The sequence below is a fragment of the Filicampus tigris genome, chromosome 2 (assembly GCF_054856515.1).
Source record: "Filicampus tigris isolate MCC_2025a chromosome 2, RoL_Ftig_1.0, whole genome shotgun sequence".
In the NCBI taxonomy this organism is placed as follows: domain Eukaryota; kingdom Metazoa; phylum Chordata; class Actinopteri; order Syngnathiformes; family Syngnathidae; genus Filicampus; species Filicampus tigris.
In genome coordinates this window covers 18160072-18181092 of record NC_141218.1, presented here as the reverse complement: position 1 = coordinate 18181092, position 21021 = coordinate 18160072, and the positions used below count along the sequence as shown (strand labels likewise).

At 43.5% G+C, this 21021-nt stretch overlaps 2 protein-coding genes across 7 annotated transcripts; one reads left to right on the top strand and one right to left on the bottom strand.

Annotated features, from left to right (window-relative positions):
- Nucleotides 1-828: 828 nt before the first annotated feature.
- Nucleotides 829-12576, top strand: LOC147151655 (uncharacterized). The gene is made up of 4 exons (XM_086023375.1): nucleotides 829-1439; nucleotides 8506-8725; nucleotides 9138-9365; nucleotides 9448-12576. Exons 1-4 carry the CDS (start codon nucleotides 1203-1205, stop codon nucleotides 11907-11909), a joined length of 3147 nt encoding a protein of 1048 aa, XP_085879501.1. The 5' UTR covers nucleotides 829-1202; the 3' UTR covers nucleotides 11910-12576.
- On the bottom strand, nucleotides 3721-19266 carry ttc9c (tetratricopeptide repeat domain 9C). Of its 6 annotated transcripts, XM_086023378.1 has the most exons (5): nucleotides 16168-16230; nucleotides 15017-15359; nucleotides 14710-14892; nucleotides 13046-13195; nucleotides 3721-5766 (listed from the first exon to the last, which is right to left on the bottom strand). In XM_086023378.1, the coding sequence occupies exons 1-4, from the start codon at nucleotides 16168-16170 to the stop codon at nucleotides 13074-13076; spliced, it is 651 nt and encodes a 216-aa protein (XP_085879504.1). In that variant the 5' UTR covers nucleotides 16171-16230; the 3' UTR covers nucleotides 3721-5766; nucleotides 13046-13073. The 6 variants fall into 6 exon arrangements, with proteins under 6 accessions (XP_085879504.1, XP_085879505.1, XP_085879506.1 ...); XM_086023379.1 differs by lacking the exons at nucleotides 3721-5766; nucleotides 16168-16230 and adding an exon at nucleotides 19102-19266 and having other exon boundaries at nucleotides 12114-13195; XM_086023380.1 differs by lacking the exons at nucleotides 3721-5766; nucleotides 16168-16230 and adding an exon at nucleotides 16284-16377 and having other exon boundaries at nucleotides 12114-13195.
- Nucleotides 19267-21021: the final 1755 nt, after the last annotated feature.

The following is a 21021-nucleotide window of genomic DNA, read 5'->3' as shown; positions in this document are numbered from 1 at the left end:
TTTTAAGTTGTAATATCACCAATCACCACAAGATGGCTGGAATGTCTTAGTTGTGCTTACACTCTATACTACTGAGTAAGCCTAACATATTATTTTGCAGATTCGAATCATATGCAGAACATAGTGCCTCAATAATATTAAGATTTTGAGTGAGCACATTTAAAAAAAAAAATGTACCAAATTAAAAATAAAGAAATTAATGTTGGTCTCTTGTTCAGTATTTTTGTGCTGCCTTTGAATGGTAATTTTTATGTCAGGAAAAAAAATACAGTACGCTGGTCATTTTGTTGTTTGCCTCAAACTCTTTGCTGTTGGGTAAGGACAGTGGATATTGTACACATGCATTGAAAAGTGTATTATCAAAAATAAAATATATTAGGAACAGGTATGCACGAATTGTGTCCGTATTTAAAGTGGCAATTTTGTTAGGAACTGCGTGGTCCAATGTGGCCCCCTAGTAGCACTGATGAAAATCTGTGGCCCCCTGCAGCATTTAAGTATAACCATCCCTGTAATTGACAGTAATATAAAATATAGTAAGCTGTATATCCTCCATTTAAACAAATTGGATTTCGGACCTTGTGTCTCTGTGTGAACATGTTCACAACGGCAGTCCATGCATGACACATCAAATAAGAGTGCGCTAGAAACGTCATCTAAAGTCACAAAGGACCCTGGGAACATAAAACAGACCCCCGTGATGAGGTCACTTGTTCAGACACACTATCTCTATGGGAACTCTCCAGGAATGCGAGTTTTTTTTATGGACTAGCCTGTATGCTCCAAGTTGGACGCGTCGTTTTTTTCCCCTTCTTCCCATGCGTCAATTCGAAAAAACTTGCCTGCCAATAGCAGCGCGGCGAAGGCACGTTGGCTCCGCCCCCTTCCCCGCTGCTTCCCACGTTGTTGTGCGTGTGTTGCATTGTCTCATTTGGAACTACTGCAGCTCGTTTGGCACCATGGCGATTCCCGCTCGTTATCCGCACAAATAAAGTGGCAACGGGAGGTCACTCGTGGATCCGATCACGGTGCATCTACAGACAGAAATGCTCCACCTTTGGGTTAAATGTACGTTAATACTGCGTTAAATGACCCGGCTGCTATGTTGCAATCCCTCGCCCGGATGCGTTATCGGATAGGAGGACCGTTGCCGTAGCATTCGTCGCCCTTTGCTCGCCAACTGGTCTGCGGCGAGAGCGAGGATGGCCGCCGGCCGCCGCGGCTGCGTCAACTCGCTATGGTCGGGCACCGAGCGCGTCCGCATCGGCGAGCGCCTCAAGGCGACGCTGGCCGGGGTGCTGGAGCTGGAGCTGCTCCGGTGCAAACAGCTCGAGATGGTGGACGCTACGCTGGGGGATCGAGCCGACGCGACCGAGCCGGACGGGAACGAAGCCCAGGATGATGCCGGGCAGAACGTTGCGACACAACGCGGGCAACAGGTCAGTCCGCCTTGCCTGTGAGATCGAAGCGCGGATCTCTTTAAGTATGCATGCCGCATCTCAGTGGAATGAAAATGTGGTAAATCCCCGAGAACCCCTCCAAGGTGATTGACAAGAGCATTAAATGTCGTAGAAGTTGCTGGCGCGGTTGTTATTTCCAGTGCAACCATTTGGAGCTGCTCCATCAGCTGTAAAGGTCACTTTGGCGAACCAGACACTCCGTTAGGTAGTCCTGCACTAGCTGATCCAATACAAGATATCGTATCATCACATCTGAATGATTTCACTATATTATGGTTGTCGTTTGCAGTGGTGTCTATTACCTTGCTTATTAACTTAGGTACTGTCCAATGTGGATATTATTCATACCCCTTCCTATGATTTCCTTCAAGATACAATGTGCATTACAGCTGTTTCTTACGTGTATAATGAAATCAGTAAATATTCTACGTTCTCCTTTATAGTAATTGTGCAAAGTAGAAATATCACTGTAGTACAGATGAGTTATTACTTACAAGTTACCACGTAGCAACATCATAATTCCCCCCCTCCATATTTAAATTAGATTTAAATGTGTGTTTCGTTTGTTTGTGTCTAAATTATGAACTCATTCACTGCCAAGGACATATTTATTTGTCTTTTCACAGTCCAGCCATTCAATCTCAGAAATGTATTTATATTTTTTCAATTGTTTTCAAACCTGAGGGTAAAAGAGCGCCTGAAAATGTCTGGCAGTGAATGAGTTAACAGAACCTTACGTGTGTGAATTTTTACAATGTGATAATTTCATTTTCCTCGCAGGATTAATAATCTTATTTTACATGACAGGGGCAAATTAGAAATATTTCTGTTTGATGTAGTGTCATTTTCTACAACCAAAATAAAACACGTGAGCATTATTATCGGTGTGCAGGCAAAATGTGAGTATGCATGATAGGTGTACCTAATGTTGTGGCCAGTATACAGATCAGAATTATGCTCTTGTTGGAGAATGTGGGTTGACATGTAATCCAGACGGACACAATGTTCCTGCCTGGAGCGGTGTCCTACAGTGATAGTGTACATTATTTGTGAACATGAACTACATTTTGCTCCAGCAAAATCATCATCATTTTTTAATTTCACAGTTATGGTGAGGATAAGCTATCCATTTTGTGGATCCTCATTAGGGTTGCAGGTGAGCTGGATCCAGCAGACATTGGGGCAAACTAGAGATAGACCCATATGCTTTTTTTCAGGGCCGATACCGATTATTAGTAGTCAAGGAGGCCGATAACCGATATTTCGAGCCGATATTCATTTACAGTGAAAAGGAAAATATTGGCATCAAAATCGAAAGAAAAGTTTACTCTTAACTTTTTTTTGTAACGTCTTTAAGCGTGTTTATTGAACAATGTTTCAGGTTTGCAAAAAGACATTTTTGACAAGTTTACATCTCTGTTATAAAATTCTAACAAAAAATTCAGGCAGGGAGCACCCAGGATTGTCAGCATCTCTTAAAAAGGATAAAGTAAAACTTAAAGAATAACTCCATGTAGTTTTCTACATTAAATTTCAAAATGACAGAAATGTTAAACGTTCACACATCTTTGTTTTGATTTCCACAGTTTTAAATGTATTTATTATTAGTCAAAAAGCCACATATTGGTCCCAATAATCGGCCCGGCCGCTAATCGGTCTATCCGTAGCGCAAACACCTGGGACTGGTTGCTAGCCAATCACACACATACAACAACCAACCATTCACACGCACTCGCATTTACACTTAATAGAATATTTCAAGGCTTCGCAAACAGCCTCAATGTTACAACACATTTCTAAACATGGTCGGCCCCTAAATTTCTCAACGGGGATGGATAAGGTATCTCAGAAGCCGAGCTGCACAAACCACTGCGGGTTGTTGGTACTTCAATCCCATCAAGTCGTCATTTGTTTTTGTTTAAAAAAAAAAAAAGAAAAAAATCCACACTAAAGAATGGGTGGGGAACTGGAGAAGACCAAAAGCCAAAGACATTGAAACCACAAATAAAACCATGGGAGAAAGTACAAATGACTTCTCGAAAAGCTGCGCAGTGACAGAAATGAGGGGCTTCCGAGCGAGGGCATCATGGCGGAAGTGCTGCCTTCCACACCGCCCACCCGCTACCTTCTCCTCGGTTGTCCCCTCCAACCATTTGGTGCTGCAATGCCCCGCAGAGAGAACCAGGCAGCATTAGTCATTCTCACCTCAGAAGATAGCTGCCGATGCAGCCCGGCAGGTTGGCGCCCGCCCCGCCGCCCCCGCCCACGTAAACAGCAATGAGGTCCAACATGTAGACGCGTGTAGATGGAACAACATAGAATTTAATGATCCCTTTGCACTTGGGTTCTTGCTCTAACACATTTGACTGCATGACTCAATGCTTTGGAATTATATAACAAGTTGTTTTTCCAAATACGTGCTCACTGGCAACTTCGTTAGATTCTGCCTCCAAAGTCTTATCAACAATTTTTGCTTTACCAAAGAAAATAAGGTTTAGCTTTGGGATAATATAGGGGTTGTACTTTGCCCTAGCTGGGGCAACATTCTACAAAATTATAGTTTTACTAATTTGGGTTTGAAATAATTATCCTTGGTGACACCCGTCCTTGGATTTGTAAGATTTGTGACGAAAGGTCTTCTAAATATTAAGGGACAACTCCGTTTGGTGGTATGTGGTTCCCCACTACTCTTAATAGGGGTGTTCGATTTTTCCTAAGAAGAAAATCCCGATTATTTTCTTTCAAACCCGATTTTACGATTACGACTTCTTTGTAAAATAAAAAATAATGAAAAATAAAGTATTTTGAATGTCATTTATTTAAACTTAATTTTTCCTTTTTTGAACTCAAAATACCAGGCAATTTAACTTAATAGACACAGGACAATCCATTGGGATTAACAGCATCTTACTTGGTTCAGTTCTATTGCAGGCAATTTCCAAGTTTCAATCCTGCTAGCTCCTAGCTCACCATCGACCTGGCCAATTCCGTCAGTTGAGCATACGCTCCACTTCACTTCCTCACTCACTCACTCGGCAGTCGGCTCTTGCAGCAAACAATCCCCCACATGTGTCACTTTCTCCTCGGCCAGCGGACAATCGCTTTTAAGCAATTGGATTGAACGCGCTACTCACGTGAGCGCATGACAAACACGGAAGTAACCACCGGAAAACAGAGATTTTAATACGAAGGGAAGAGTAACAAACAGAACACAATACAGAAAGTGCAACTGGGCTACACTTAGATACACCAAAAATAACAAAATCCAACATGCCGATTTGAACGTTTTTAACATCGTTTTATCCAGTGTGACGCGGTACAGGTTAAGTCCGTTCTCAACGCCGTTTGGCTAACTCGGACCGACTGGGACCACCATGGGGCGTTTAAATATGCAGGCGGGAACTCTGTGACGGTGAGGCGATGCCCAGCTCTGTGGGGTGCCCTCTCCAAATCGGAGATGAGATCCTGCCCCAAGGGGAGGAGTTCAAATATCTTTGGGTTTGTGGAATATGAATTAAGCAGCAAAATCCACACGATTTTATCCATCTCGGGGTGGCCATTTTGCTACTTGCTGTCGACTAAAAATGACATCACAAGTGCCTAACGGCTCAGCTCGCTAACGTCACGTGACCAAACAAATAAAGCAGGCGAGCCATCATTGGTCCTTATGCGAGTCCTTCGGCACTGTCATGTCATTTTCGGTCGACGGCAAGTGGCAAAACGGCTGCCCCCTGAGATGTGATTAAAAACAGGTGGATTTTGCTGCTGAATTGATATTTCACAAATGCAATATCAATCAGAAAGCCATGTTTAGACTAGCGGGGGCGCATATCACATATCACTGGAAAGAATAGATTTGACTTCCTGTAAGTCACGATACAATGTTCTCTCCCGGTTTTTGTTTAGTTTTTATCATGTCGCTTGAAATGCGATTAGCCTTTCCCCCCTTATTAAACGCTAAAAAGTGGACAAATCCACATTTTGAAAGCGTAGATCATAGACCTGCAAAATTCAGCTCTAAAATAAACCCCTCGAAAAAAATCAAACGTGTTGACAAATTTCGCACAGGCACATTGGGTTATGTAAGATGGAAAATAAAGCATGTCACTAAATAGGAAGCTAAATCGAAAATAGCAAGTCCCAGTCGGTGCAAAGAGCATGTCAGAGAAAGAGACGGATGCACTGCCGTGTGTGTGTGCAGATTCTTGAAAATGTGGTTTAGTGTTGGGAAGCGTCACCTTACATGGAGCCATTAGACTGACTTGTGGATTGAGACAGGCTTTGTCTCTGCTTGTTGCCTCAGGAGCTGAAACACACACACACACACACAAAAAGGGAGGTCTACCTGACTGAATGTTTTGCAGAGGCGCAGCGTAGGTGTATGTTTAACATTCAAAATTAATCATGCGTGAACAATAAATAGTGCTCAACAAAACACATCCTACACTGTTTGGCTGTCTGAAGTCCACTGATGAATATGTGTTGTTCCTCATTGTTCTAGAGGCGCTCTGGTGCTCACATGAACGAATATCAGATTACATTGCTCACAACAACGCCCCCCCCCCCCGCGCCCCACACACTTACTCTCCTATGATTTGATCATGGACCGACTGGGCCTGTGTGCAACATTAGACGCCATCATGCGCTTTGGTGGATGGACAAGACAGAGGCAGATTTATGCATGCGAGCGACACGTGTCTGGAATCTTGAAATAGAATTCGAGCGCAGGTTGAGTTAGACACTCGCCGCTCGCGTGTGGGAGGAGAAGCGAGAAGAGTTTAGAGCTGTGCCGAGTCGGGGGCAGCAGGCTGAGAGGATATTATGGGAGTGGGTTGGGAGAGGGGGGGGGGGGGGATTATTTGTCAAGGGGAGCTAGAGGAGAGTGAGCGTGGTGGTAACGGGTGGTGGTGATGGGGTCATCTACGATGCCCTTCTCCCTTGCCCCAGCAACCGCTTGACCCCCACCCACCCCTATCTTTAATCACTCAATGAGTCACCCTTTCCTCATCTCCAAGGTGACAGCTGGAGATGGACAGCAGTTAGAATCTGAAGCTCTTCCTCATATCCCCTTCTTTTTAACCCCCCCCTATTCCCTTCTGCCGCTCCGCTGCTTGGTCTTTGTTACGTCATCTGTCTTCTCCCATTATCTCCTCAAGTGCCCCCACCCGCCCGCCACCCACCCCTCGCTTCTCCTGTCATCACAGCGGTGAGTCACTACCTGTATTGTTTTCTTGATCAGCAGTGCTCACAGGCTTTCTCTTGCCTCATGCAGGGATTGGCTGCAGTGCTTGTGGGGTGGGTATAGAATTTGGAGAATAATCGAAGGCAGGCGGGGGATGTGTGTGTGTGTGTGGGGGGGGGGTGGTTGGAGTACTCCATGCCCTTGCTAATCTAGGAAATGGAAGCACTTTGCTGACTTGATGGAGTGATTGTCAGTCAGTCTCGTATGGGGATGGAGTCTCGTTTACGAAATGTGCGTTCTGGGAGGAATGATGTCACCGGGGCACGCACTGAAAAGGATTACAGTCCTCTCCAATACTTTTGGAGGTGGCACTGCTGTTCTTTGTTTTTGTCGTACACTGAAGACATTTGGGTTTCAGCTCAAAAGACGGTCATCAGCCACAAATTCTGGATTCCCGCTTTTATTTCAGGCTATTCGCATCGACATGTGTTGTACAACTCAGGACAGAGGACATTTGTTTGAAGCACATCCATTTTTTCAAGTGAGTTTAAGTATTGCAACGGGCATTAATACATGAACTTGCTGGCGGAACCCTTACTTGCAATAACTGCATGAATCCTGCAACTCAATAATTTCAACATGGGGTTGAAATGCGTTTCCAGGCCTTTACTGCAGCCTCTTTCAATTCTTGTTTGTGGAGGTTTCTTCCTTCAGTCTCTTCTTGAGGAGGTAAAATGCACGCTCTATTGGGTTGAGGTCCGGTGATGTACTTTTCCCGAAACAGCCATGCAAACCCAAGCCTTGACATGACTTTCACCATGCGTCATAGATGAACTTTTGTTTTCAATCATTAAGCAGATCATTTTTCTCCATACTTTGGCCTTTCTATCACTTCTGTAGAGGAGGTTAATTTTGGTCTTACCAGTCCATAAAACTTAGTTCAAAAACTTTTGTGACCCATCTCTGTACTTCTTTGCAAAATCCAATCTGGTCCAAAAACGCACAAGCTCATCTTATGATGATGATGATGATGATTTACCGTCACTTATGATGGTAGCAACAGAATGAATTCTGAAGTCTACAAAACCATTTAGTCTGACAATTTACAGAAATATGCATCCAAAGTAATCGGGAAAATCTTAACTATGCAACAAGACAATGATCCAAGACACATTTCCAACACAAGAAAGGACTTCATCAGGGGTAAAAAGCGGAAGGTCTTAGACTGACCAAGGCAATCACCAGACCTTAACCCAATAGATTGTACCTCCCGAAGAGGAGAAACCTAATTATTTACAAAAATATTTGATTATTTAACAATGTCTGATCCAATATTTTGCTTACTGGAAAAGTGGGTAGCTTCAAACAAAAGGTGCTCGGTCTTGAGTTGTTTTAACATATCTACAGTAGATGTAAATATCAAAAAATAAAAGATGGAATTCTGAACCTTTGTTTGATACTCATCTTTTGATCTGAAACCCAAATGTCTTCAGTATACAAAAAAAACCCAAAGAAATTGGCCTTGCCATTCCAATAATTTTGGAGAGAACTGCACGTCTTTGCATTTGTGTAACTATTAGTCTTTAACTTTTCACATTTACGTTCACCATATGTTGGGGTGGGGAGCAAGCCAACCCAACTTTGTGTCAATCCCAAGACTGGGAGAGTCTTAAAACCAACACCAAAACTTCACCGGAAAGAACTGCGGACCCAAACTGAGAAAATGCACCGCTTGTGAATGCGAATCTCTGTGATGGGTTTTGAGTCATTCATTTTGATTCAGTGTATTAAACAAATATACTGGTGTAGTTTGTTTGACATCATCACTCATCCCACGCCCGTCTTGTGCTGTTTTTATTTCAGGCTCCCTCCCCCTCTGACACAATGGGCCTGTCAAGTCAGACTAACCCAGACAACTCCTGCAGTAACTCTGGCGACGGGACGGTACATTCTTCACTGGGCAGGGGGAGTAACTCCCGCTGGTCCACCCTGTCCTGGGACGCCCCCTCTGATCTGCTGTCACCGCCCACGCCCGACCCCAGTGGTGCCATGCACTTGGACAGTGATTCTAGACCGAGCTCAGGTAAAAAGACGTACCAATAGAAGTGTGTGAACGTCTTGTGTAAGACGTCTTTTTAAACATTAACCCATCTTTTTTTTCTACTTTGTTTACTTGCACTTTGTGTGACTTAGCAGTTAGCGCTGACTCACTCAACTTTTAGCCTTTCCTGCCAAACACATTATGCTAGCTGCTAGCCAAGTCATACATTCCTCCCACAACTTTCAATTATTCACAACTCTTTAGTGAGAAAATGGTGTTTCAGAGGTTCTTCTTGCATTCTGAGGTGTCAAGTTTGTTTGTCCAATCGACACTAGATGCGTTCCTTGTTCCCGTTGAATACGTAGTCATTTCTGACCTTATTAACTCCCCATCACCAACATGATTTTGTACGTATTGCACATGCACCTACATGGCCTGATGTTTTTCTTTCAAGGTTTCTATTCAGTGAGTGGGAGCTCGCTGTCGGACTCATGCTACTCAGTGTCCAGCGATGCTGCCCAGGGCGGACTGGTACAGACCAACAGGCCCTTAAAGGTTTGGGAGCAGGTCCCCGGGTCAGTGGGCAACACTGACATCTTATGGTCAGATTGTGCGGTGCAACAGCCAGGACTGCATGATCAACACAAGGATGTTGAGCCACCGCAGGAGCAGTCAATGTCAGGTGAGATGAAGATTATGGTGGAAAATGAAATATAATTGACAGCTCCCGCAATAAAATGTTCTTCTGTACTTTTGCTCTACAGTTTCAAGTGAGCCTGAAATGTCTGGTCTCAGCTTTCTGTCAGACCTCTACCCAGGCCTCAACCACTCATTGATTTCTTCCCTTCTGAAGCTTGACCGTGTATCCCCGTCCTCCCATGCACAACAAACCCAGTTGGACCCGTGCTATTGCGAAGACCTCATATCCCGTAGGACAAAAGAGGTGTACCCGTATCCCAGTCCGCTGCATGCCGTTGCCCTCCAGAGTCCCCTTTTCACCTGTCAGACACAGGCACAATCTCCTTCTCCAAATCCTGAAGGAAACCAAGTAGACGAGCCGACAGAAGCCATCGTTGGTGTAAGTCTGCCTATAAAACGGCAGAATGCCATAAACCCAGCGTCTCTGACCCAGCTGGAGCAGTACATTTCTCGGCTAGTTCATCAATACCACCATCGGATAAACCTCTCCGTCCCTGATCTTGCACGTTGTCCGGTCGCACACAGAGGCCTTAGCACGCCTGGTAAAAGTCACGGTTCCACCCAGTCCCTGTCTGCCTTTGAAAGCCGCAGTACACCTTCCACGCTGCCGGGGGGCAGTGTAACACCATGCAAATCACTACTGGGTAACTCCGCAAGAGTGAGCCTCAGCGCGACTGGGAAAAAAGCCACTAGGAACTCGATCAATCTGGGTAGCCTTCCCTCTGCGACCGGAGAGGATTTGAACATCAACTTGCATCTCAACCTAAACTTGAACCTAGCACCTGGTTTGAACTCAAACAGGGGAATTGTTGAAAAAACCCCAAACGTCCATCTGGGGGTTGACTCTGCAGGTTCAGCTGCTTCAGTGCAGACACAACCCTCGTCAACACCTGGCCCTGCGCATCGAGCACGGCCTCGAATTTCCACCTGTCCTACTTCCCTCAACCACCGCAGTTCCCTGGAGGTCACTTCGGCTCCTGCAGTCACTTCTGGATTAGGATCAGCAGCCTTCTCTCGCTCACTGGACTGGAGTGCCGGACCGCCATCTGAGGCTGGAACCTCCGTGTTTGGATCAGCTGCAGGATCCCAGCGCAGCAGCTTGATACAGGATCCCACCGCCAGTCCTCAGCTGATTGAGGACTCCCCCGTGGTGGGGGAAATCTCCCGTCTCTCTGGCTTGTCGAGGGCTGTCGTGGTCGGGCTGATGGAGCAAGGTGTAGAACTGGACATCGACTGCTTCCAGGCGGAAGCAGCCAGTGCGCTGAAGAAACATAAAGCTCTTCTGACCGCCCACAAAGAACAACCGCATGACTACATAAGACTGACCGACCTCAACCCTCAGAGACCAATCCAGCTGTCTCTCAGCGTCACCCATTCGCCGCAATCCCAGTCCAGTATCACTCCTCCCCTCTCGCACTCCAGCAGCCCGATCCACCCTTACCAGTCCATCCAGGCACCTTCTCCCGTCTACTCCTCACACAAGCAGTACCAACAGATCCCTTCCCCGTCCGACTTGCCCTCCTCCACAGCCTCCTCTCCTACCTCCCGCCCCACACAAAGAGCCCACTCTCCTCCGCGTCCTCTCCAACCCTCTCCGATGGGGGCTACCCCGCTCTCAGTTTTCCGAAGAGACGCCCCTTTCCAGTGTTCACTGCCCCGTGCCGCCACCGGCACATCTCCCGTGGAGTACGGTGGCATCCATCCGAGGAGTGGGTCCCTCCGACACAGCGGGGGCTGGAATAGGGCGGAGGGGGACGGGCTCTACAGAGGCAAGCATGCATCGCACAAGCTGATCAGGGCGGCGACCGTGAGCAGCTACAGCAATATGGAGGACTACGGCTCTGCTTGGTGTGAGGATGAGGAGCCGCGATCACGCAGGAAGACCTCCAACAAACTAAGCAGAGCCTTTGAGGGGCGCCTCTGGGGAAAGGACACACAGAGTAAGAGGGAGGAGATGGATAGGGCCGAGTATGGCTACGGACGGACAAGGAACCTAGGCGGAAGCTGCAGGGGGGAACAGAGAAGGGTGAAGGTGACGTCTAGCGCTCATGACCAGCAGCCAAAGGTGGAACGCTCACCCATTTTCGCAAGGAAGAGAGGAAAGGAGGGTGGAGAGAAGCGGAGCTCCAGTGTCAGGATGTCCAGGAGGGCTCTGTTCAGGAGCGAGTCTCAGGGCTTGCTGGTGCCTCACAACCAAAATGAACCCACAAGACAGTCAAACTGGGTTTCCTCATTCGACGTGGGGCAATGTGCCATGAGTGCGGGCAGAGACGAGGGCGCCAGACTGCTGAGCTTTGCAAAGGAGGACAAGCACCTCTCATCCACTGCAAGCCTTTGTAACCTCTCCTGCTCTCAGAGCTTCGAGAGCAGCTGTCACTCACTCTCTCCACTTTCCTCTCCCTCTTTTTCCCCATCCCCACCGCCCAGACTGCCCCTCCAACGTTCTCGATCCCTGAGGGACTTGGGGAGGCGGGTTTTTGGCTCCGTGAGATCTTTAAGCCTCAAACAGAAACCATCAAAGAAGTGACTTTTTAGCTGCTCGATGAGTTCTTGTAAAATACAAATGAAAAGTATTGATTTTGGACCGGAGATATTGAATACCGGTACATGTTCTCTCGTCTCAACAACCACACATTAGCTGGTGAGTTCCTCTCAGGCACATTGACTCATACCATAAAATGTATTACTTTCAAAGGGTCTTGCAGCCAAAATTGAGAGCTGGGAAACAGCGTGACTGCAATGCATCTTTATTTAAAGAGTGGCAGAAGTCTACAAGAATGAATGTGAGCTATCAGCATCTGATGATGTGAAGACCCATAGAAACATCTTGTGTGTTTCTATGAAGTCCTGTAGATAACTAATCAGAGTAAAAGTAGCTACAGTAATCGTAAAAAGACAGTGAACATACTCATATCATCAGCGAATTCAATGATGTAACTTATAAGAATGAATTTATTCATATAGACTATTCTGCATGCTGCTTTGTGACAAGTTCAGTGATCACTTATTGTCAGAATGTTCTTTGTTTTGTTTGTTTTTTACCACTGGAAATCCTGCCTCTGAAGTACAATCATACTGGCCAAATGTTGACCAAAACCAAACGTTTTTTTCTTGAATGTGCTCAGGATTTTGAAAGCATTGTTGAGTGTGACTAAGTGCAACTTCTCAATGAATAAAATAAACCTCAAACACAACATCCACTGTGTCATAAATACAAACCCATACACCTGATGGATTCAAATTGATAGGGTTGATAGCCCTGTAAAATTTACGAAACACATCCATCTGGCTGAAAATTAACAACTGACAAAGTCTCTTTGCTTTCAGAGTCAGCTCTGTAAACCTGTCTGATCTTCCGAGTTCAAGAATTGCTCTCCTAGTTGCTAGGAAACACCATTTCTTGTCTCAACTCTCCATCTGAAACCTAATTTTTTTTTAATGTTTAACATTTACTGAAAATCAAAAGTTTGAACACTTTCAACAGTATGAAAATGTCTGTCCAAAAACGTCCCTAGTAGTGTACAATTACTGATGTCCCCCACTCACCTCAGAAAAAAATAAGACATTAAGTGGTTCAGGCTTTCATTTCAGAAGGTTCGCTCAGCTTGAACAACGTCCCTGATCGGGGATGAGGCATCATTAGGAGATGGTGTAATAAACTACCTTGCTTGATGCATCAGTCTGGTTCTATCTATTCTCCCGAGCTACTCTTTGTGCTGGATGCAAACATGTCCCGGTACATGGCTTTCTCCTGGACTAACTCATGGCTCAGCTTCTCCTCGACCCTCTGCAGGTACCTCCTGACGTTGACATCTGTGACAGAAAACGAAAAGGTCCAACACAGGATTTCCACGATTCACACATTGAAGAGCTCCGCAAATGTAGAAAGGAATATCAAATCGGCCAAAAGCAGCCATGTGGTGTTCAAAAATAAAAGCTGTACAATCATTTGAATTGCACTGTATACTGGCTTGTGATCAGGAGTACGTCTTGAACCTGAACATTTTTGTGACATGATGGATTTCTTCTGTGTTGGTGGAAATAATTGAATTGTGCACAGTACTTGAGAAAAGTGTCACGCTTTTCTAACTCCATGCCACATTACTGCTGTCTTTTTACGAGTGACTGATCACACGTCAGTACTGTTGGGAATGCCCTATAGCTAATAAAATACAGAATAATTGTATTAAAAATCAGGGATGGGCAACTGGCAGTTTGCTAACTCACACTCCAAGTGGGCCCTCGATTGATTTATTAACATTACCGATGTTTTCTCTACTGTTTCAGATTTGAATTGTAAGACTGTTCACCACTTATGGTAGACACATTGAAGCACTCCTGGCACTTTGTCTCTATTAGAGAAGGAGACTACTACCAGGAGGAAATTTGATACATCATGGTGAAATGCTATGCAATGTTTGCCTTAACGACAGTTTGACGTTTTACTGTATTGTACACAAGTCACGGTTTCATGTTTACAATGTGCTACACAAATTGAACGCAACAGTTAAGACACACACGTAATGAACTACAGGTCACAAAACACACTTAAACAATAATGTTTAACGTCATTACTACCGAAAAAGGTTCAGTATTGGATGCCGCAAAGCATGCTGGGATGCGAACAGTGCCCGATCTAAACAAAAGTATACATAACAGGGTTTTTTTTTGGTCTTCACAACAAGCGTTGACAGTCGGTTTAACGTGCATGAGGAGTTGCGCCCCGTGTGTGCTCCAAAAATATGAACACAATTAACGCTGTTAATTGTGACGGCTGGCAGACTTGCCACACTGGGGAGATGCACAGTTTCTTTTCTGCGGCTCCTTTACAAAGCAAGGGTGAACTGCCCACTGCACTGTATCAAACAGGTGAGTGAGTTCATACTCTTCATACTGAATGACAATGCAGGTCGGAAATAGTAAATTAAAATCTTTGCGCGAGTTCATAAGGCACAAAACTAGTTCTTTCACTTAATACTGGTTTGCTGTTTGGCAGTTTTGTGCCATCTTGAACAGTATTTTTAATGCACGAGAGCCAAATCAGAGGTGGTTATTTTGTTTGCTTGTAACCCTTTGCTGTTGAATATCGGATCTTTTTCATACATGCATTTGAGCATGAAATGTATTAACCCGTTAACAACAACAAAAACATACATATGCACATATTTTGACCATATTAAAAAGGGCATTTTTGTCATACATCTGGTTAAGAAGTGCGCGGTGAGATGCGGCCCCCTTGTAATGCTGTTTTAAAATTGTGGCCCCCTCCATCCTTTAAATTGCCCATCCCTGCACGAAATAAAGCACAGATCCTCAATCCAGTTTACCATTAGGCTGCACCATGCAGGCCTGTGTCAAGTATTGCTTGGCTTTCAGTGCGTCTCCCAGCTCAAGTGTGGCAACGCCAGCCCTGTACATTGCTTTGGTATCAGCTGGTCGCTGCTCCAACACTCGCAGGCTGTACTCAAGGACGCGAGCGTAGTCCACGCACTCTTTCTGCAGCAAACAGGCTGAAAAAGAAAACATACACTTCACATATTTGGTAGCACTCACATTTTACAACATACTGTGCTGGGTGTGTGTAACAATATCGGTAATCCAGTTACACTTGCAGTCTGTCATGTTTTAATATACCGGCTAAATTGTTGAAGCAGTCCACTTGTGTGTTTCTCAAGAATGTCTCTTGTTCAGATGTGAGAGCTGGCCTCTCTGGTCCAAATCCTTTTAGAGTCGACAGCACTGCAGAGTCGAGGCTTCGAAGGATCAAAAGTGCACGGTGATAACGGCCAACGGCGGCACGGATGTTCTTTTCACGGTAGAAAGCGTTCCCTTCCGTCTTCATTTGTCCAGCTTCTTCCAGCAAAGCCCAGACTGGCTTTAAAGAAGGTGAAACAGCAGCAGCTGCTGCTGATTCTCCCTGCGTTGCAGGCCTCTCCTCTCCTCCGTCAATCTGCATTTCTGGACCGGAGCTCGTATGCTGGAATAAAGGAACAGAATTGTTGCCATTTTACTTCGGAAAAACAATTTATATGATATCATAGTCTCAACAAAACAAGTACATGTGGCTCAAGCCTAGTGCTCACAATAAACACACAAATGTTAAATGTAAGAAGACATATGCGTTTATTACTTTCCATTTTGCAAGATCCCGTCTCCATTTCAAATCAACATCTCCATATTATTTAAAGAGAGGCTCCAATAATGATGAGGTATTTATGTTCAACATAGGTGCACCCGCTTTCAAAAGTGAGCTTCAAACAATTCTCTGTGAACACAAGGACACTTTTCTGAATTTCAACGACAGTTAGACTCATGTTTGTTTGACTTTCAATGGTGTGTAGTATTTTTTTGAAACATTTATTTAGAAACATTCGATTTTGAGTGTGCACATTGACAAAACTCATTTGCAATCAATGCCCCACATTTGTGAGGCTATTTTGAAGTGTAGCATAGCATGACTTAAAAATATGCATTCTAAAAGGCTACCCAAGGTTTTCTATCAAATTTGTCATTTTAGTTGAGCACTGTACAGCACAGCGACTATGCAGGTTGAACGTCAAAGGTATATCTAATATTCATCAAATAGTTGCTTGAGCGTCAAAAATACGGTGTATTTTTAAACTCTCCGTGTTTAGCAGTACAGTTCTACAACACTGCAAACAAGCAGCCATACTAAACATTATTAAAAGGCACTGTCGGTAGACATCAGAAATCGTTAGTGCAACGCACGGTTAGCACAAACTCTGAACTCTTGTGTTCAACATGACGTTAACAGCTAAGCTAACCATGCTCTTCAGCAGACACGCCTCCTCACACACAATGTTTCGAAAATACAAATGCCCGTACGATGTTTGTATACGTACGTACGAGTCGTGTTTGAAGCCGTCACCAAAAAGCTCACCTTAAATAAAAAGCGAGTTGACACTTCAAAAAGCTTCTTTGTTTTGTGACCACTCGCTTAAAGCTTAGCCCCACGCCTATTACTGCCATCTAAAGGCCACATGTGGAATTGCGCATTTGTTTAAAAAAAAAAAAGGCAAAACATATTCAATGCACATTGCATTATTCCGTAAACGATATGAGTGGAAAACAAAAACTAGTGATGGGCAAATGAACGTTTTGTGGCACAAAACAAATTCCTTCAAAAATGTGTTCAATTCTTGAGGCTTCTGTTATAGTGACCTCTTCTGGCGAAAAGTAAGACTGCAGTGGATTTCATATCTCTCCAATAGTTTGAAATATGCAATTGAAATTTGATTCACACACACACACCCATCACACACACACTCCACACACACCCACACACCTGCCCTATATACACGCACAGACGTGCTTCATGTTCAGTATGGTTTAATTTTCATTTGGATTTGCAATTCTGATTAAAATGAAGTTGTTTTGTGTGTAGGAATTGACCTTTTGGCTTTATCCTAACCTAAATCTACATGGGTAAATTTTTGAGACCTAACACCACTGATGTCACTATTGTTAATTATTTTAAATCCATCCATCCATCCATTATCTATACCGCTTATCCTCACAAGGGTCGCGGGGGGCGCGCTGGGGCCTATCCCAGCTGTCTTCGGGCAGTAGGACACCCTGAATTGGTTGCCAGCCAATCGCAGGGCACACACAGACAAACATTCGCACTCACAATCACACCTATGGGCAATTTAGAGTGTCCAATCAACTTACCATGCATGTTTTTGGAATGTGAGAGGAAACCGGAGTACCCGGAGAAAACCCACGCACCCATGCAAACTCCACACAGGGAGGCCGGGGCCGGGATCGAACCCACAACCTCTGAACTGTGAGGCGGACGTGCTAACCAGTTGCCCACCGTGCCGCCATTATTTTAAATATAAAACTAAATAAAATAATTTTTGGGGTAGGGTTATTCTAATATTGGTTTAAGATAGGTAAGATAAGATAGTATAATTACTAATTGTATCACGATAGGAAACATAATTTGTGAATTTAGTTTAGTCCAGCCATTTTTTAAAATTTGTCACCATATACCCTCCGCCCCAAAAATGGGCATCCGGGACGGACTGCCCAGCTCTGATAATCGGTTATCGTTGTTGTCAGAGTTGGGCATTTTACTTAAATTTGCCAATCCATCAGTCGTCATCCGTCAGCAGCCTGGATACCTGTCCATCGTCCATCATTTTAAACCGAACCAAACTGTAATCGTCTGTCAGTTAGTCCGTCATGTTATTTTAACCGCGCTTCCGTCAGTTAACATCAAAGGTCGGCCAGTCCGTCACTCATCAAGAAGTCTTCACCCAACAATAGCCCTAACTTTAACCCGTCCTGTCTAATAATCCTAATCTGGTTATTAAACCATCAAATAAGGGGTCACAAATTGTTTTTATGGATGAAATAAAATATTTGTTGGAAGCAAATAGACAATTGAATAATCCATTGCATTATGCACCATTAATTCAGATTGAATCAAAATCGATGATTGGAGATATTTTACAAAGTCTCCTGAACCAAAATCTTATTAACCAGAAACTATTTAACTATCTACTGGCCCAGATTCCCCCTGCCCTAGACAGTTTTATCTATTGCCTAAAATCCACAAACCTTTCGAGAAATGTAATGTTCCGGGCGCGGTTCCCTGCGGTCGGCCAATTGTCAGTGATTGTAATTCTGAATTCTATCGAGTGGCGGAATTTATCGATCATTATCTTAATCCTCTCTGACAGCGACATGACAGTTGTATTATTGTATTATTGACAGATGAAAGTAACACGCGGAAATGACACCCATTTGAGTCATGACACCGTGTGTCGCCGTACACAGTGGCTTATTCGAATGCCGGAGCAACTCTGTCCGTTCAATCATGTAAACGGGATATTCAGAATTCAGAAATCGGAATTTTGACCTTTACCCGAATATTGACTGCATGTTAGCGTAGTCACTATGGTGCTTTTTAAAAAAAAATTATTTAAAAAAATTCAGAGCTTCCCCTCTGATCTCTCTGTTTGTTTGTTTCCTTCTCCTCCCCCTTCTTCGTCTCCTTCTTCTTCGTCTCATTCTTCTTCTCCATCTTCCTTTTCTTCTCCTCTTTGTAGTCTTTGTGCAGACTAGGGCTGTTTGATTTTGCCTAACAAGAAAATCCCGATTATTTTCTCTCAAACCCGATTTTACGATTACGATTTCTTTATAAAATAAAACATTAATGAAAAATGAAATATTTTGAATGTCTTAAACTGAATTTTTCTTTCTTTTAACTCAAAATGCCAGTCAATTTAACTTAATACACACAGAACAATACATTGGGATTAACAGCGTTTTACTTACACAATATATTTCAGATCTGTTCTTAATTAAACCAATAATCAAAGAAGAAAGTGCATATACCATCTGAAACGAAATCATCAACATGAGAGAAGGTATACAGTCAAGTCTGTAAACCAAACAGTCTGTCAGCCAGTGATTTTGCCAACCAGCTAGTGACGAGCCTTTCACCTTTCTCCCTGGTCTTACTTCAACATAAATCAATGATTAGTGCAAAACTGTCACTCAATAATACAATGCACTGTCAAGCTTAAAAGTACGGATGCACCGGCTGGCCAGAGGTCCATTGTAAAGGAGGAAAAAGGGACGACTTTCAGACGTTGAGTTACTTGCTCGCAGGTTGTATTGTACATGCGGGGCACACCCTATACTATAGATCGATATTTGCCCGATTTATTGACTAAACGCTCACTTGCCTGAGCAAATAGCAGAATCGCCGGTAGCCATGGATGGTGTTGTAGTCTTTCTGATATGGGCGCTAGTGGGAGGAAGCGGAAATGCAGAGGAAACTACGGTGGCTTAGATACACCAAAAATAACAACATCGAACGTGCCGATTTGAACGTTTTTAACATCGTTCTATCCAGAAAATTCGGTTTCGGTTCAAAATCGCTTAATCGAGCAGCCCTAGTGTAGGCCGAACGTGGTTTTTTGGTTGTTTTTTCTGTTTTAATGCTTTTTGCAGACCGAACGTGCCCAATGCAAGTAAGTACCACATTTGGTAGTGGCGCATTTGACGCGTTCGGAGTCAGTTTTTTGTCATTTGCTCAATTCTCCGAGTAGGTTGAGATGAACTTTTGGCCGCCTCGCGAGCACGTCACACGCACGATGACCGATTAGTGGGCCGGACTAAAATCCACCTCCGGCCTTGCTTAGTCCAGCCCTTTTTAAAAACTTGTCACCCCCAAACCCCCCGCCCCAAAAATGGGCATTCAGCCGGGCCGGAGGGTCGGACTGCCCAGCTCTGCAAATAAGATACTCCCTAGTACATTTGATGCAGTTACACAGTCATTAATACATAGTATAATATAAACCGTTTGAGTCCAAGAACTGACCCTTGTGGTACGGTAAATGATATCACATGGTTCTGATTTTGCATTATTTATCAAAAGGGATTGTTTTCTATTAACTAATTATATAATTATAACATATAATTAGTCAATATTAGTTATAATAAAACTATTAATGTTTGAAGGAATTAGTATCTTGGTATTTATATTTATATTTTGTAGTTGTATTTTAATGCTTTTTTTTTCCTTTTTTTTTTTTTTTTTACATCATGGCCAGCTAGGGGACTACAGATGAAAAATACCCTTTTGGCTAATTCCATGTTTTTATATGTGTTATGTGAAATTGCACTGGCCCCTTTCAATTAAACCTATCTACCAAACTAAGAAACTTTGTATCCATTGATGTGCGATAACTCTTATCCTAGTGATGTAATTTTTTAAGCAGTCTTGCATGAAACAGCAAAGGGTCACAACATAAAGTAGATGAAGTTTACTGGTAAAGAAAAATGTTGATTCTCATTAAATAAATGGTCATATAAACATGATAAAAGTTTCAATCGCAATGAAACATGTAAACATTTATTATACATTTTGTATTAAATGATTACAAAGACCATGTAAATAGTGAGCAATCAAGTGATGAGTGAGTGATCTATTTTTATTACTTACTGTTGAAAAAATTACATAAATGTTAAATTACATCTAAAATGTGTTTTTGTTTGTAGTTCTGTTGTAACTCCACTAGATGTCGCAGCGTCCCATCAATTCTTCCATCATTTAAGTAGTGACATTTCGTTTTTAATTTATTTATACAGTACTACAAACTATAATGACTCAAGGGGGCAAAACAAATAAAAATCACACATGCAAGGACAGATTGAGATCTCAACAGTAGCTGGAATGCAGAGAAGCAAGAATGGCGCGATACAGTACATACTTGCAGGATCCTAGATAATGTGTGTTTCTTCACATGTCCCAGTCAATTAAAGAAGGAACTATTCTGTGTTGCTCCCGCTATGTCTCTCATAGAGTGGCACGAGTCTGGGGTGTTTGGGAGAATTTGGTCCTGACATGTATCATTAAAAGGAGATTTGCATTTACCTGCATTTAGTCATGCGCCACACAGTTCAAGCAACATAAATTTTCTATAGTCTTTTTCCCACTGTACACTCAAGTGTTTTTATGTGTGCATGATTATTATAGGAAACACCACACCGGTGTCCTCCCACATTTCAAAAACATTCATGCTTGAATGTATTTTTGTCTTCATGTTCCCTGCAACTTATGTTTATATATATGTATGCTCTACTGCTCCACCTATTATTGA